Source organism: Saccopteryx leptura, chromosome 6, assembly GCF_036850995.1.
Source record: "Saccopteryx leptura isolate mSacLep1 chromosome 6, mSacLep1_pri_phased_curated, whole genome shotgun sequence".
NCBI lineage: Eukaryota > Metazoa > Chordata > Mammalia > Chiroptera > Emballonuridae > Saccopteryx > Saccopteryx leptura.
In genome coordinates, this window is record NC_089508.1 from 133415287 (window position 1) to 133432159 (window position 16873).

Below are 16873 nucleotides of genomic sequence, written 5' to 3' on the forward strand. Positions count from 1 at the left end.
TGGATTTCCTGCTATTGTCACTGCGAATTTGTGGTGGGTGTTACTATCTTTCCTTCCCTTTAGGTTTGCCCCCACACAAACCACAGTGAGGATGTAATGGCTTCAGGGAGGAGAGGAAAGGTTGGTGCTAGGCTTCCACTTGCCATATTTTCCCACTAAAAAAATAGACCGGCTCCTAAAATAAAAAATAAATAAATAAACAAACAAACAGTCTCCTGAATTCAAATTTTCTCTTCCCAAGAAATTAACTCAGCCCTGGCTGGTTGGCTCAGTGGTAGAGCGTCGGCCTGCTGTGTGGATGTCCCAGGTTCGATTCCCAGCCAGGGCACACGGAGAAGTGCCCATCTGCTTCTCCACCCCTCCCCATCTCACTTCTCTCTCTCTCTCTCCCTCTCTGTCTCTTTCTCTCTCTCTCTCTCTCTACTCCTTCTGCAGCCATGGCTCGATTGGAGCAAGTTGGCCCTGAGAGCTGAGGATGGCTCTGTGGTCTCTGCCTCAGGCACTAAGAATAGCTTAATTGTTGAGCAATGGCCCAGATGGGCAGAGCATCACCCCTTAGAAGGCTTGCCAGGTGGATCCTAGTTGGGGGCACATGCAGGAGTCTGTCTCTGCCTTTCCTCCTCTCACTTAATTAAAATAAACAAAAAACCAGAAATTAACTCTTTCCTTTTTTTTTTTACATAAGAAATCCTAGATTCCTAATTTTAAGAGATTTCATTGAGAAACAATGTTGAATTTTTGTGGATTTCTCTTTATAAGATTATTGCCAATTTTTCCATTAATAGGTAGATGGAAAGAATACAGGCTTGGGAATTTGATGGCTCGGTTCAAATCTTAGACCAGCTGCAGGTTCTCAGGCAAGTTACTTCAGCTTTCTAAGCCTCAATATCTTCATTTGCAAAATTATGTATATTAGCACAAGCAACCGCAAGCAGTTGCTAAAGCAAGCTAAGGATTGATTAGAGGGTCACTGGGGAGCATCTCATATGCTCCAAATGCAAGAATGCAGCTGGGCCTCTGAACACACTGGATTCAGGGAGAGAGGTGCCATCAGAAATGAGGGCCATCACAAGTTCAGACTCCATCGTGGACTGGCTGAAAATCTTTACCTGAGATTTGTTTTGAGATACGATATAGTTGGGCCTGAGCCCTCTTCTAGTCTGGTTATTTTGAACTGACTTCCTCCACCCCTCAATGGCCCTATAGAGAAATCAGCAATGCAAGCCTCTGTTTCTCATCTCTGCTTCTTTAGGCGTATTCGCTTCATTCTTTATGTTCTCTGCACATATGCACTGTCTGCATAAAAGGACTAAAATTCTAATTCCAAATTCCCAGGGAAGAATTCAGATGGGTCCACCTCTTGGGCCAGTTATTGGTCACCTAGATAAATCAGTGAGCCAGGGACACAGTCCCACTGTGTGAACACGACAGCTCCTATTGCAAAGTTGTGGATGGTGAAGAGGTTCATAACAAGCCTCCCCAAAATGTGCCACTTTGGCATGTGAATTATTTTGAGCTAAAGGCATTCAAGACCCTGAGGGCTCATGAGGAACTTTTACCTCTTAAAGAATTTAAATTAAGGGCCTTGCTGATAATAAGAGTTATCACCAGAAATATTTCTTCTTGCCTATCTGTATGGCAGGGAAAAATTTAATGACTGAATGTCTTCTCTTCTCAGTGTCCCGCAGATGAACTCCTTCCCTCTGAAGCCCAAGGGCATCTTAGCTCCTTCTTAGCTCAGAATGTCACATAAATCTCAATTTAACTCCCTGTCTCTGAACCTCTCTTGCATGTGGGGTCTCTGTCTCATGTATGTGAGGTTCCATGAACATATATGAAGTTAAATTTGGTTGTTCTATTAATCTGTCTTGTGGGTTTTTAAATATTTTTTTTTCAGATTTTTAAAAATTTATTCATTTTAGAGAAGAGAGAGAGAGAGAGAGAGAGAGAGAGAGAGAGATTGGAGAAGGAGGAAGCATCAACTCCCATATGTGTCTTGACCAGGCAAGCCCAGGATTTTGAACCAGTGACCTCAGCGTTCCAGGTCGACACTGTATCCACTGGCTTTTTCCTGGCTGAAAGAATCTAGGAAAGTAGAGGGGCCCTGGCCGGTTGGCTCAGCGGTAGAGCGTCGGCCTAGCGTGCGGAGGACCCGGGTTCGATTCCCGGCCAGGGCACACAGGAGAAGCGCCCATTTGCTTCTCCACCCCTCCGCCGCGCTTTCCTCTCTGTCTCTCTCTTCCCCTCCCGCAGCCAGGGCTCCATTGGAGCAAAGATGGCCCGGGCGCTGGGGATGGCTCTGTGGCCTCTGCCTCAGGCGCTAGAGTGGCTCTGGTCGCAACATGGCGACGCCCCGGAGGGGCAGAGCATCGCCCCCTGGTGGGCAGAGCGTCGCCCCTGGTGGGCGTGCCGGGTGGATCCCAGCCGGGTGCATGCGGGAGTCTGTCTGACTGTCTCTCCCCGTTTCCAGCTTCAGAAAAATGAAAAAAAAAAAAAAAAAAAGAAAGTAGAGGGGAGTTTCTTCTTCCCTGTCCCCAGTGGAGTGGAGTGCATAGTGAGGGCAGCATTTCCGGAGAAGCTGCTGCTGAGATGTTTCTTATTATCTCCGATAACAATAAATAATTCTTATATCTTAGAATTGCTGGAAGTAGACTATAAGCTCACCATGCAATTGCACCTGGATGAGGCTCAACAAATGTTTACGTGTCAGTGCGCTGGCTCTTCTCCATGTCAGCCTGGCTCCTTGGACACAGCTTCTCTGTTTTATTTCAGCAGAATTCCAAAACTTTAACATTTAATCCATCTGTTAAAGTTTCATATAAAATTGTTGTACTTATATTTATATCTGATATTGGCCTATATTTTTTTAGTTGTTCAAAAATTTGATGTTGCCTTGGTTGGATAGCTTAGTTAGAGCATTGTTCTGAAGCACAGAGGTTGCTGGTTCAATTCCTGGTCAAGGCACATACAGGGACAGATCAATGTTCCTGTTTCTCTCTTCCTCTTTCTCTCTCTCTAAAATCAATGAAATAAACATTTTGTAAAAAATGTGATGTCATGTCAAGTTTTGGAATTCTCTCTATATTTACCTCATAAATAAATTGAATTGGATGACAGGTAATGTTTTTATATACTAGTTTTAAATAATTGATATATTTAAAGGCATTATTTATGTTTTTAATTTTTTAAAAAATTCTCCCTAGGGGTAATGGATTGGTACTTTAGGCTAGGAGTCAGAATGCCTGAGTTTTGGTTTGGTCTTCCTCTTAATTTGCTGTGAGACCTTGAGAAAGCCTCTGCCCCTCCCTGGGCCTCTGTAGGGTTAGAGAGGACAGGACAGCTGGCCCAGGTGTCTCTACCCCCACCCAGCTGGCCTTTCTGTGTAAGGACAGATTTCTAGCCAATGGTCATCCCCAACTTTGGGGTGTTTTTGGGTTGTGTTTGGCTTCTTTCCTGGCCCCGATGGTGCTCTCCCAAAGCACTGCTTTGTTTTCCATGCCTTAAGCCAGTGGTTCTCAAAGTGTGCGCCAGGGTGCACTGGTGCGCCCTAGAAGATTTGTAGTTGCGCCCTATGGTATTCCAGAGAAATATGTGCCTGTTGGGGACGAAAAAACCAACAGGGTTTTTGGAGTTTAGATTGTTGAGGGACAGAGGTGGGAAATTGGCTATAACAGGGGTTGGGAACCTATGGCTCGCGAGCCAGATGTGGCTCTTTTGATGGTTGCATCTGGATCTCAGACAAATCTTTAATAAAAAAAAATGTTAAAAATTAAAACATTCTCATGTATTATAATCCATTCATTTCCTATCGCTCATGTTCATGGTTGCGGGTGGCTGGAGCCAATCACAGCTGTCCTCTGGGACAACACCAAATTTTTATTGGATAATGTGTAACGTACATGGATCGTTGTATGGCTCTCACAGAATTACATTTTTAAATATGTGGCATTCATGGCTCTCTCAGCCAAAAAGGTTCCTGATCCCCGGAATATAAACTGACAGTCTGCCTAACCCTCCACCTCACTTGCTTGAATAGGTTGCAAAAGGCTATTAAGCTGTGGTGCTGGATTGTTTACACTACCCCCCATGTTCTCGGGAGAGACTGCAGGCAAGTTTCTTTTATCTTTTGTTTGTTGTAAAGTTAAGATGATATGTATGGTGGGGGCTTTCTGCACTCAACACAATTAAGAGTAAAAAAGAGAGGAATTCTTCAATGTATTGACAAGGAAATGAGAGTTTGCCTTTCAAATATATGCCCAAACATTGAAGAAATCGCTAGGACACATCAGGCTCATGTTTCTCATAAACACAAGAATGAAAAAACTTAACACATTCGCCCTGAGACCTGCCAAATTTACTAAATCTTCCTAAGTATATATCTATATATATATAAAAAGATAACTTTTTGTCGGTTTTTAATTTTTTTAACCCTCTTTTTTATAAATTCTAAAAAGCATAACTCAAAAAATGTAACATGAAAATGTTATTTAATGTCAGAATAAATGTAATTTTGTTGCATTTATTTTGTTTAATTACCATAAAAGCACGCTTGGAATTTATATTTTTTACTTTAATATTTTTTTCTTTTTTTTTCTTTAATGTTTGACTTAATTATTATAACATTTCTCATAAATTTGTATATAGTGTGCCTACAATTATTTGTAGGATTTTTTTAATTTTTAAATTTAATTTAAGGCAGTGACATTGATAAATCAGAGTACATATGTTGAGAGAAAACATCTCCAGATTATTTTGACATTTGATTATGCTGTATACCACTCACCCAAAGTCAAATTGTCTTCCATCACCTTTTATCTGGTTTTCTTTGTGCCCCTCCCCTCCCCCCAACCCCTCTCTCCTTCCTCGCCCCATCCCCCCTCACCCCCCACCCCCCATTACCATCACATTTTTGTCCATGTCTCTGAGTCTCATTTTTATGTCCCATCTATGTATGGATTCATATAGTTCTTAGTTTTTTCTGATTTACTTATTTCACTCCGTATAATGTTATCAAGGTCCATCCATGTTATTGTAAATGATCCAATGTCATCATTTCTTATGGCTGATTAGTATTCCATAGTATATATGTACCAAGCTTTTTCATCCACTCGTCCTCTGATGGACACTTGGGCTGTTTTCAGATCTTCGCTATTGTGAACAATGCTACCACAAACACGGGGGTGGATTTCTCCTTTTGGAGCAGGTCTATGGTATTCTTGGGGTATATTCCTAACAATGGGATAGCTGGGTCAAAAGACAGTTCAAGTTTTAATTTTTTGAGGAATCTCCATACTGTTTTCCACAGAGGCTGTACCAGTCTGCATTCCCACCAGCAGTGCAAAAGGGTTCCCTTTTCTCCACATCCTCCCAGCACTTATTCTGTGTTGTTTTGTTGATGAGCGCCATTCTAACTGGTGTGAGGTGATATCTCATTGTGGTTTTAATTTGCATTTCTCTAATGATTAATGATGTTGAGCGTGTTTTCATATGCTTATTGGCCATCTGTATGTCCTCTTTGGAGAAGTGTCTATTCATTTCTTTTGACCATTTTTGGATTGGACTGTTTGTCTTCCTGGTGTTGAGATTTACAAGTTCTTTATAAATTTTGGTTATTAACCCCTTATCAGACATTTTGTCAAATATGTTCTCCCATTGTGTAGTTTGTCTTTTTATTCTGTTCTTATTGTCTTTAGCTGTGCAAAAACTTTTTAGTTTGATATAGTTCTATTTCTTTATCCTATCTTTTATTTCACTTCCCCGTGGAGATAAATCAGCAAATATATTGCTCAGAGTGATGTCAGAACCAAAACAGAAAAGCTCAAAAATTCTCAAACACATGGAAACTAAATAGCAGGTTGTTAAATAACAAATAGATTAAGAATGAGATCAAAAAAGAAATAAAAAAATTCCTAGAAACAAATGACAATGAGCATACAATAACTCAAAATTTATGGGACACAGCAAAAGCAGTGCTGAGAGGGAAGTTCATAGCACTACAGGCACACTTTAAGAAACTAGAAAAAGCTCAAATAAACAACTTAACGCTGCATCTAAAAGAACTAGAAAAAGAACAGCAAGTAAAGCCCAGAGCTAATAGAAGGAAGAAAATAATAGAGATCAGAGCAGAAATAAATGACATAGAGGCTAAAGAAACAATACAGAGGATCAATGAAACTAGAAGCTGGTTCTTTGAAAAGGTAAACAAGATTGATGAACCTTTAACTAGACTCACCAAGAAAAAAAGAGAGAGGACTCAAATAAATAAAATTAGAAATGAGAGTGGAGAAATAACAACTGACACAACAGAAATACAAAATATTGTAAGAAAATACTATGAAGAACTGTATGCCAAAAAACTAGACAACCTAGATGAAATGGACAAAGTCCTTGAAACATACAATCTTCCAAAAATCAATATGGAAGAATCAGAAAACCTAAAACAGACCGATTACACCAAATGGGATTGAAACAGTTATCAAAAAAACTCCCAACAAAGAAAAGTCCGGGGTCTGATGGCTTCACAAGTGAATTCTACCAAATATTCAAAGAAGAACTAACTCCTATCCTTCTCAAGCTATTTCAAAAAATTCAAGAAGAAGGAAGACTTCCAAGCTCCTTTTATGAGGCCAGCATAATTCTGATTCCAAAACCAGGCAAAGAGAACACAAAGAAAGAAAATTATAGGCCAATATCTCTGATGAATATAGATGCTAAAATCTTCAACAAAATATTAACAAACTGGATCCAACAATATATAAAAAAAATTATACACCATGATCAAGTGGGATTTATTCTGGGGAGGCAAGGCTGGTACAATATTCGCAAATCTATCAATGTTATTCATCACATAAATGAAAGGAAGGAGAAAAACCACATGATAATTTCAATAGATGCAGAAAAAGCATTTGATAAAATCCAGCACCCATTTATGATCAAAACTCTCAGCAAAGTGGGAATAAAGGGAACATACCTGAACATGATGAAAGCCATCTATGACAAACCCACAGCCAACATCATACTCAATGGGCAAAAATTAAAAGCAATCCCCTTAAGATCAGGAACAAGGCAGGGGTGCCCCCTTTCACCACTCTTATTCAACATAGTCCTGGAAGTCCTAGCCTCAACAATCAGACAAGAAAAAGAAATAAAAGGCATTCAAGTTGGAAAAGAAGAAGTAAAACTATCATTATTTGCAGATGATATGATATCATATATAGAAAACCCTAAAGTCTCAGTCAAAAAACTACTGGACCTGATAAATGAATTCAGCAAATTGGTAGGATATAAAATTAATACTCAGAAATCAGAGGCATTTTTATACGCCAACAATGAACAGTCAGAAAGAGAAATTAAAGAAACAATCCCCTTCACTATTACAACTAAAAACATAAAGTACCTAGGAGTAAATTTAACCAAGAAGACTAAATACTTGTACTCGGAAAATTATAAAACATTGATAAAAGAAATCAAGGAAGATACAAACAAGTGGAAGCATATACCATGCTCATGGTTAGAAAGAATAAACATCATTAAAATGTCTATATTACCCAAAGCAATCTATAAATTCAATGCAATACTGATAAAAATACCAATGACATACTTCAAAGATATAGATCACATATTCCAAAAATTTATATGGAACCAAAAAAGAACACGAATAGCCTCAGCAATCTTAAAAAAGAAGAATAAAGTGGGAGGTATCACACTTCCTGATATCAAGTTATACTACAAGGCCATTGTACTCAAAACAGCCTGGTACTGGCATAAGAACAGGCATATATATCAATGGAACAGAACAGAGAACCCAGAAATAAACCCACAGCTCTATGGACAACTAATATTTGACCAAGGAGGTAAGGAAATACAATGGGGTAAAGACAGCCTCTTTAATAAATGGTGTTGGGAAAATTGGACAGCTACCTGCAAAAAAATGAAACTAGACCACCAACTTACACCATTCACAAAAATAAACTCAAAATGGATAAAAGACTTAAATGTAAGCCGTGAAACCATAAGCATCTTAGAAGAAATATTTGTAGGATTTTAAATGCACCCTGAATTCAAAAAGTTTGAGAACCACTGCTTTAGGCATTGACATTTCGGTTCCCTGTCACGAGCTCTGAGAATGGGAAGCATCCTGCCCGCCTCCAGGAGATGCACCATCCTCTTCTGGAAACGTTCTCCTTTGAGTTCCTTGGCACCCGGACCCTCCTCAAGAGTTTCTTCTTCTGGCATGATCTGTGGTGGCACAGTAGATAAAGCATCAACCTGGAACGCTGAGGTCACTGGTTCAAATCCCTGCTCTCGTCCAGTCAAGGCACATATGGGAGTTGTTGCTTCCTGCCTCCCCCCCCCCTTCTCTCACTCTCTCTCCTCTCTAAAATGAATTTTAAAAAAAAGGAGTTTCTCCTTCCACCACTTCTAAAAGGGTCTGCCTCTGCCCTGGTCCCCTCCTTCTCTAACACCTCCCTGGGATGGCATGAGCCACTCTGAAGGTCCTCAAGGTCGCCTCCAGCCTTGACATCTCTCCTCAGTCCCAGTTCAATGTGGACCTCTAATGGCCACCAGAGAGGGGGAAGATGCCAAGAGACCAAAGGGGGAAGAGTCTGGTAACACTGATCTCTACTCATACTCTGCAGTTCATCCTGGGTGGGAGGGAACACCACTATGATTTCTCTGATTATCACCCCATGAGCTGCTTGTCTCTGTTCAGCCCCTAAGCCCTTTCTGATCCAAGAGAGGGCTTTGGAAATGGCTTCTTATTATAATAAACTTTTGCTTGTTAAATGTTTATTCATTGTAGAAAATTTGGAAAATACAAATAAATTCAAAGGAAAAAACTTATTCTCACCACTTGGTGATAACCACTATTTTTTCCATGAATATGTAAATACTTTCAAATATAATTGGAATCATCTTGAATGTGTGTGTGTGTGTGTGTGTGTGTGTGTGTGTGTGTGTGTGTTTTACAGAGAAAGAGAGAGAGTCAGAGGTCAGAGAGAGGGACACATAGGAACAGACAGTCAGAAAGGGAGAGAGATGAGAAGCATCAATTCTTCGTTGTGACACCTTAGTTGTTCATTGACTGCTTTCTCATACGTGCCTTGACTGTGAGGCTACAGCAGACTGAATAACCCCTTGTTCAATCCAGCGACCTTGGGTCCACACTGGTGAGCTTTGATCAAACCAGATGAACCCGCACTCAAGCTGGCGACCTCAGGGTCTTGAACCTGGTCCTCCGCATCCCAGTTTGACGATCTATCCACTGTGCCACCACCTGGTCATGCCTGAATGTACTCATAACCTGCGTTTTTCAATTGGCCACATGCCAGAACGTTTCTCTGTGTCACTGTGTGATCTTTGCATTATCATTTTTATGGGCAGCAGAGCATACACTATTCCACAGATGTACAAAGTGAATTCAGCTTTGTGATTGGACATTCGCGTAGTTTCCAGATTGGCACTATTATAAATAATACTGCATTGACAATTCTTGTGAACAAATAATTCCTTGTTGTTGTTTTTTCTCCTTTGTGTTAATTCCTATACAAACCTGCCAGTGGTAGTCAAAGGTTAAGAATTTGTTGAGGTGTGGCGCACCTTGCCAAGCTGCCCTTCAGAAAGGGTTTGCAGGTTATTAGGATCACTTTCTCCTGATATCTACCCTGCTTTTATTGTCATCATTTTGCCTGGCCCAGGGCTGAACTGCTTAGGTGGTCACCAGGAAAACAGATATGGATTCCATGTGAAGAGAATAGTGATGGGGACCGGGGCTTCCAGGTGAGTGATGTGGGCTTATGAAATGCTAATCTTCCCTCCTCTAACAGGGATCAGCACCCTTGTGACATATCTGGGGTGGGGGATCCCACCTCAAGTCTTTGGTAGAAGGAGACATAAAAATGGGTGGTGACATTCAGATAGCTAGGCAGAGATTGACATAGAGAGGTGTTCATGTTCTTTGCTTGTCTTCTTGATTTGAGTTATGCATCAAAGCTTTTTTCTGGGATTCCACCTCCCTCCCCCCAGCTGTCAGCCTGCTTTATGCATGAGTCTGTCTCAATTGCAGGGGGAGGGAGAGGGGGAGGGTATATGTGGGATAAATGAGGATGGACGAAGACTTGACATGGGGGGCAGTGAACACCCATACACTGTGCAAAGATGTGTTATAGAATTGGGCACCTGAAACCTGTACAATTATGTTAACTAGTATCACCCTAAAAATTCAATTTATAAAAAAAAGCTTTTTTTCCCCCTGTGGCCTATAATATTTTTTTTGCAAGTTATCTATTTATCTTTTAGATTTTTTTTTCTTTTTTTTTTTTTTTGTATTTTTCTGAAGCTGGAAACGGGGAGGCAGTCAGACAGACTCCCGCATGCGCCCGACCAGGATCCACCCAGCACGCCCACCAGGGGCATCGCTCTGTTGCGACCAGAGCCAGTCTAGCATCTAAGGCAGAGGCCGTGGAGCCATCCCCAGCGCCCAGGCCATCTTTGCTCCAATGGAGCCTTGGCTGCGGAAGGGGAAGAGAGAGACAGAGAGGAAGGTGAGGGGGAGGGGTGGAGAAGCAGATGGGCACTTCTCCTGTGTGCCCTGGCCGGGAATCGAACCTGGGACTTCCTCACGCCAGGCCGACGCTCTACCACTGAGCAAACCAGCCAGGGCTATCTTTTAGATTTTTTAATGGTGGTTTTTAACAGCAGACATTTAAATGGTCAGATCTTCAAATCTACCTGTCTTTTCCTTTGTGGTTTCCGCCTTCTTTCTTGTGCTTAAAAAGATTTTCCCTACCCCAAGATAACATAAAATTTATCTATATTTTCTTCAAATTATTTTTTGCTTTATTTGCAAAACCTTAAAAATGTGATTTATTTCCCATCACATGCTGACCCTGTGCTACATGTATACACAGGTGTCTCCTCAAGGACCAGTGCTGGTGGCTTGATCCCAACCCTGTGGATTCCAGACAAATCCCCAAGGCTTCATCTTTGACTTTTTATAGTTCTGGGGAAATCTCAGAAGCCCACTAGTTGTTTTATTGGTCTTTTTAGAAGAAAGGAATCTGGTTGCTGTGTCTCTCTGGTTGGCTCATCAGAGAAAAAAAATTTTTTTTGAAGAAAGAGAAAGAGAAAGGGACAGGAAGGGGAGAGAGATGGGAAGCATCAACTCAGAGTGTGGCACTTTTGTTGTTCATTAGTTGCTTTTTCTCTTAATGTCTTGACTGGAAGGTCTCAAGCGGAGCCAATGACTCTTTGCTCAAGCCAGCAACCTTGGGCTCAAGCCAGTGACCTTCAGCTTCATGCCAGCAACCTTTGGGCATAAACCATGACCTTGGGATCATGTCGATGATCCCATATTCAAGCTGGTGACTCCAAGGTGGCAAGCCTATGCTCAAGCTAGATGAGCCCATGCTGAAGCCAGTGATCTTGGGGCCTCAAACATGGGACCTCAGTGTCCCAGATTGACACTCTATCCATTGCACCACCACTGGTCAGGCTCACCAGAGAATTTTCAATTAAAAGAAATCTTCCCACATAAGTGGGTTAACTCATGTCTGACAGCTGGGCAATGGCATTTTTATAGATCAAGTGCACTCCACGTGGGCAGGGACTTTTTATTTGTTTTTTCATTCACTGCTACCTACACAATGCTACATCTCCAGGACCTACACAATGCCTCAAACACAGGGGGACTCAACATTTGCTTGATAATTGAATGAATGCATGAATGACTAGCATGTATCCATATTGTTAATTTAAAGAGGTAATAACATGGGGGAAATACTCATGTGGTCAGGCTTTAAAAAGCAGCCTATGATACTGAATAAATTGTATTCATCATTCATTCATTTAGCAAATATTTAGTGAACTGTGCTATGCTCTAGGGTGGGAGTGGGGGGAAGACAAAGTTGATGTAAAGATTAAATGAATTATCATATAGCATTAGTCTTCTGGGCTTCCATAGTACAGACTGAGTGGCTTAAGCAACCGAAATTTATTTTCTCAGAGTTCTGGATGCTGGAAGTCCAAGATGAAAATGTTGGCAGAGCTGGTTTCTGGTGAGGCCTCTCTCCTTGGCTTGCAGATGACTGCCTTCTTGCTACAGCCTCACATGTTTTTTCTTTGTGTGCATGCATCCTGATCTTGTATCTCTGTCACTTCTTATGATGCATTAGTCCTATTGGATTAGGACTCCACTGTGAGGAGCTCATTTAACCTCAATTACCTCCTTAAAGATTCTACCTCCAAATACAATCACATTGGAAGTTAGGTCTTCAACATATGAATGGGGTAGGAGAGATACCATTCAGTCTATATCACATATGTAAAATGCTTAGAAATAATGCCTGGCACAACTAATATAAATGTTTGATATTATTATTAGAAAACACACAAAATTGCATTGGTCATTATTCTTGGAGAACTAGCAGGCTGGACACAGTAGACACAGGGCCTCACAGACCAGAGGGTATGACCAGAACTGCTGATGAAAAAGAGGCAACAGAGTTATGGCTAGTTAGTCCTAATGCCAAGAGGCTCTAGATCAGCCCTAACTTAGAACAGTGAACAGAAAGGGGCAGAGGCTTTCCCAGGGCTGCACAGCATAACAGAATCAGAGCCAGGACTGGGAATGGTTTCCTTGTCCCCACTTCAATGCCTGGCAAGATTTAGGACTAAACTCAAATATTTCCTCCTCGAGAAAGTCTTCTTGGGTTAGGCTAGGATAAAATGTGTGTCACCACATTCATCAACCTAGACTGCTGTTACTGCTGCTTTCTGTCTCCACACACACCCAGTGCCCAGTGGAGGCAGGACACATTAGTGAGCAATAGCTGAATGACTGTATGGGGGGAATAGGGGAAGAAACTTATTTTTATCCTCTGTGTTCTTCCAGCTGGTCTAATCATTATAGCAATATAAGGCAGAATAACAAGAGAAAATGACCAAATTTAGTTCCATACATATGCATGGAACCCTACATACCTGAGAGGTTCAGAGACAGGGAATTAAAATAAGATATATGTGACATTCTGAGCAAAGAAGGAAGTAAGTACCTTTGGGCTTCAGAGGGGAAGAAAGTCATCTTCAGGACAATAAGAAAAGCAGATGTTCAGTCATTAGAAGTTTTCCCTGCCGTAGAAATAGGCAAGAAGAAATATTTCTGGTGATAACTCTTATTATGGGCAAGGTCCTTAATTTAAATTCTTTTTTAAACTTTTTTTTAAGAGAGAGAGAGAGAGAAAGAGAGGTGGAGAGAGAAGCATCAACTCATTGTTTCACTTAGTTAACACTGATTGCTTCTCATATGTACCCTGCCCAGGGATCAGACCAGAGCAAGGGTGATCCTGTGCTCAAGCCAGGGACTTCAGGTTTCAAATTGGAGACCTCAGCATTCAGGCTCAATGCTTAATCCACTGTGCTATCACCAGTCAGGCTAATTTAAATTCTTTAAGGGAGAAGTAAAAGTTTCTCATGAGCCTGCAGGGTTTCAAATGCCTTCAGCTAAAAATAGTTTGCATGCCAAAGTGGCACATCTTGAAGGAGTCTATTCTGAACCCCTTCAAGTGAATTAGTGAGTGAATGAATTAATGAATGAATGGGAGTCTGGAGGCCAGAACTGCTATGGGACCTGAGGCAGATGCTCTCTTCTCTAGACTTCAGTTGACTGCTCTGCGGAATGGGATAATGGTCTCTGCATTCTCTGAACCAGACCCTGTGAAGGCTGAAAACATGATCAGGATCAGCCTGCCTGCCTGCCCCCTCAGAGGTGCTAACCTGGGAGAAGATAGGTGTGAACAGAGATGCCACTACTGTAGCTGACCTCATTGACTAAGGAAGAAGTTCATGGACCCTCCAGCCTAGCCTCCACGTCTCTGAGACCTGGGTTCCCCCTGCTGGGTTCCATGGCTGCCACACCCACACAGTCTGGAGGTTTCAGAGTTACAACTGCCCAGGCCCACAGATGGTCCACAGATGGAGACCCACAGAGGGGAAGGAAACTTCGGGAGCTCAGGACAGGAAGGAACAAATCCCTTACACAGTGATGGGAACAGGCCTAGAAAGAGATACCTGGCCAACACCCCACAATCGGATCCAAGGCTCTTCTGTCCCCATCCCTCAGGTGAGACCAAGCCATGCTCAGAGGAAAACAGAGCATGTTAACCTGTAATCTGTCACGGTTCCAGCGCAGATTTTTGAATTAAAATATTCACAAGTAGAAGAGACATCTAAAGGAAGAGTAACTGGATGCACCATTCTGCAGGAGGCCAGACTAAATGTGGCCCATGACATCACTCTAGAGAGGAAGTTGCCAGGAGCCACACAAGGGCTGGGAGCAGCTCTGCAGTTCAGTGCTGCAGAGGAAGACTGGGCCTGGCATTTGCTCTTGGCTCCTGGGCCCCTTGCTCTGTGATGAAATGCTTTGCTAGCCCCTGGCCTATGGAGAAACTGTCTCCCCACCTCTCTATGTCAATCTAGTACGGGAAGATGCCTTCTTTCTGCCCAGCTTTCTGGTTCCCCGTGGGTTTCCTCCTGAGCACCAGCAGGTCTCCAGTTCATCTGTTGCCAGTGGTTGTGGAAGGGGGATTCTGACAGTCATGTGACACCCTCTTAGAGGAGCCCTGCCAAGCATGGAGCATGAGAGATTCCATCCAAGTCCCGACCAGGCTGTGCCCGAGGTCTTGCAGGAGCAGCTTTCCCAGGCATCCAGATCCTGCCGCGGGGAAGGTGGAGGGTCCTATTGTAAGCACAAGAGTGTCAGAGATACACATTTGCCCACTTGCAAGGTGTACACAGACAACCGTGGGCACACACATGCCATATACTGGCACTGCAGGCACAGGCCCCAATACAAGCCTGCGCCCCAGCTGTTGTGCTGTGAGCACACATGCACACAGGGTAGGTGGTCTCTGTTGGGTCTGAAGAGATCTCTGGCTCTTCCACCCTTTGCTGCCTGACCTCTATCTAGTCTCTGGTTTCTCATTCTCTTCTTCCTGAGTTAGCCAGTGCCTGCGCTGCAAAGACTGCATATACATACACAGGTTCAGCGGCCTGAGCACTGTCCTTGGTGCTGGAGATCTAGTGGGACGTGCATGTTCGAGAACAGGCGAGAGTGGGGAGGAGATGACTTTGAAATTCAGGTATAGGTCGGGGCCCACCAGAATATCTATACTTCTTTCCCAAGAAAAGGCTTACTTCTTTCAATCACAGACACTGAAACAGGTGTCCCACCCCTCAGCCAGCAGGTGTCCATCTGTGTGGCTATTCACTGTGTCCTCTGAGATACCTGTGATCCCATATGGCTTCCTGTGACCTCAATGGCAGCCTGTGACTACATGGAACCCCCTCTGACCTTGGCCTCAGATTCAATCTTCCTACAGGGCAGATACAAGGACTGGCTTCCCCAGACGGTCTGGGCACTGTCTGATCTAGCTGCCCCTTTGCTAGAGGCTAGAAAGAACCTCACCCCCCTCTTCTCACTGACTTGCAAACTTGACACCCAGAGTATCCCGGTGTCCGCAAATTCGGGTCCTTGGGTTTGCGTCAGCGGGCGCCAGCCTACAGACATGTGTGCCTGCTAGGACAGGTGACTGCGATCCCTCTGCCACCTGAGCCTGCCCAGCCATAAAAAACAGAGTCGCGCATTTGTGGGGTGGGCGCAGCGTCACGCTTCCCCACTGGTCGCCCGTGCGCCCCTCTCCTGCCGGTTTCCCCAGAACGCCGGGTCCTGACGTTGGGGGCGGGGGCGGAGACGGCTGCTCCGCGCTTTGGCCCGGCCCCTCCCCCGCACGGGGCCTCGGCGGTTCAGCAGTGCGTCTGAGCTCCCGGCAGTGCAGGGTGGGGGTGGGGAGTGCCAGACTGGGGCGGGCTGCGGGCAGGCCGGGGGCCGCTGGAGCGCGCGTCCTCCCCCTCCCGCTGAGACTCTGCAGCGGCGCGGGGAGGGGGCGCTGCGGAGCGGGGAGCGGGGGCTAAAAATACCCGGCGGCTGCGGCGCGGCGACTGCTGGGCTGCCGGGCTGCGCGCCTGTGGGCCCGGGAGGCTGTGCCGGGCCGGGCCGGGACCTGCTGACTGACATGCTGACCTTCTTCCTTGTCTCGGGGGGCTCTCTCTGGCTGTTCGCGGGTAAGTCCCCATCCTGTCCTTGTCCCTGACCCCCAGCCCCGGCACGCTGTGGGGGTCTTGGTGCCGAAAGGGAGGTGAGCCCCTAGCCCCAGCTGCCTAGCCGTTCCTTCAGGCCCTCCTCTGCCAGGCCGCCCAGGTCACCACCAAATTCTGCGGGGCTCCCGGCGGGTTTGGAAGGCAGCTGGGTCTGCAGGAATGAGGGGCCATGCCCTCTGCGACCCCACAACAACCTCCCTCTTGTTCTTGCGACCCCCTCCCTTATGGCCATCCACAGATCAGACTAGGCCCTGAGCCCACTTGTCCCCCAAGGCCAAGTCCAGGAACAGACTTAGTGTATCCTTGTCCATCTCCAGCGTCTGGAAACCGAGAGTGTTGGTCCCAGAGATCCTGCAGCAGGTCAGCAACATAACCAGTACTGATCTAGGGCTTCCTGATCCCAGGAAGGGGTTCTCCTCAGACCTCTCCGTGAGTACAAGATCTGTAAAGTGGGGTTCACTTGGCTCCTCAGCCTTGCCCAGGATTTATGTCCCCATCCCCCCTCTCAGGAGTCAGCCCCTTACCCCTGCAATCTCTCAGGAGTCTGTGAGGATCTCTTCTGCATCCCTGCTCAACACTTCCTCCCTTCCCTCCACACACACCTGGGGTCTCACCACAGGCCCATTCACCCACCAGTTCTGCCTGCACCAGCCCTCCCCTTTGTGAGCCTCATATTATACCACTAAAGGGTCTCCCCCCAACACCATCACCCCATGTG

General features: G+C 44.4%; 1 protein-coding gene and 1 non-coding gene across 4 annotated transcripts in view; both read left to right on the forward strand.

Annotated features, from left to right (window-relative positions):
• Positions 1-252: 252 nt before the first annotated feature.
• On the forward strand, positions 253-328 carry TRNAS-GCU (transfer RNA serine (anticodon GCU)). Its single transcript has one exon. It is a non-coding gene; the product is annotated as a tRNA-Ser (tRNA).
• Positions 329-15848: 15520 nt separating this feature from the next.
• The window catches only part of ACSL6 (acyl-CoA synthetase long chain family member 6), a 58905-nt gene continuing 57880 nt past the window's right edge, over positions 15849-16873 (forward strand). For 2 of the 3 annotated variants that reach the window (XM_066344517.1, XM_066344520.1), the window contains exon 1: positions 15850-16119. In XM_066344517.1, the coding sequence (XP_066200614.1) occupies positions 16071-16119 (49 nt within the window). In that variant the 5' untranslated portion in view covers positions 15850-16070. Of the gene's footprint in view, positions 16120-16873 lie in introns of all 3 variants that reach the window. The other variant, XM_066344518.1, reaches the window with a different exon arrangement.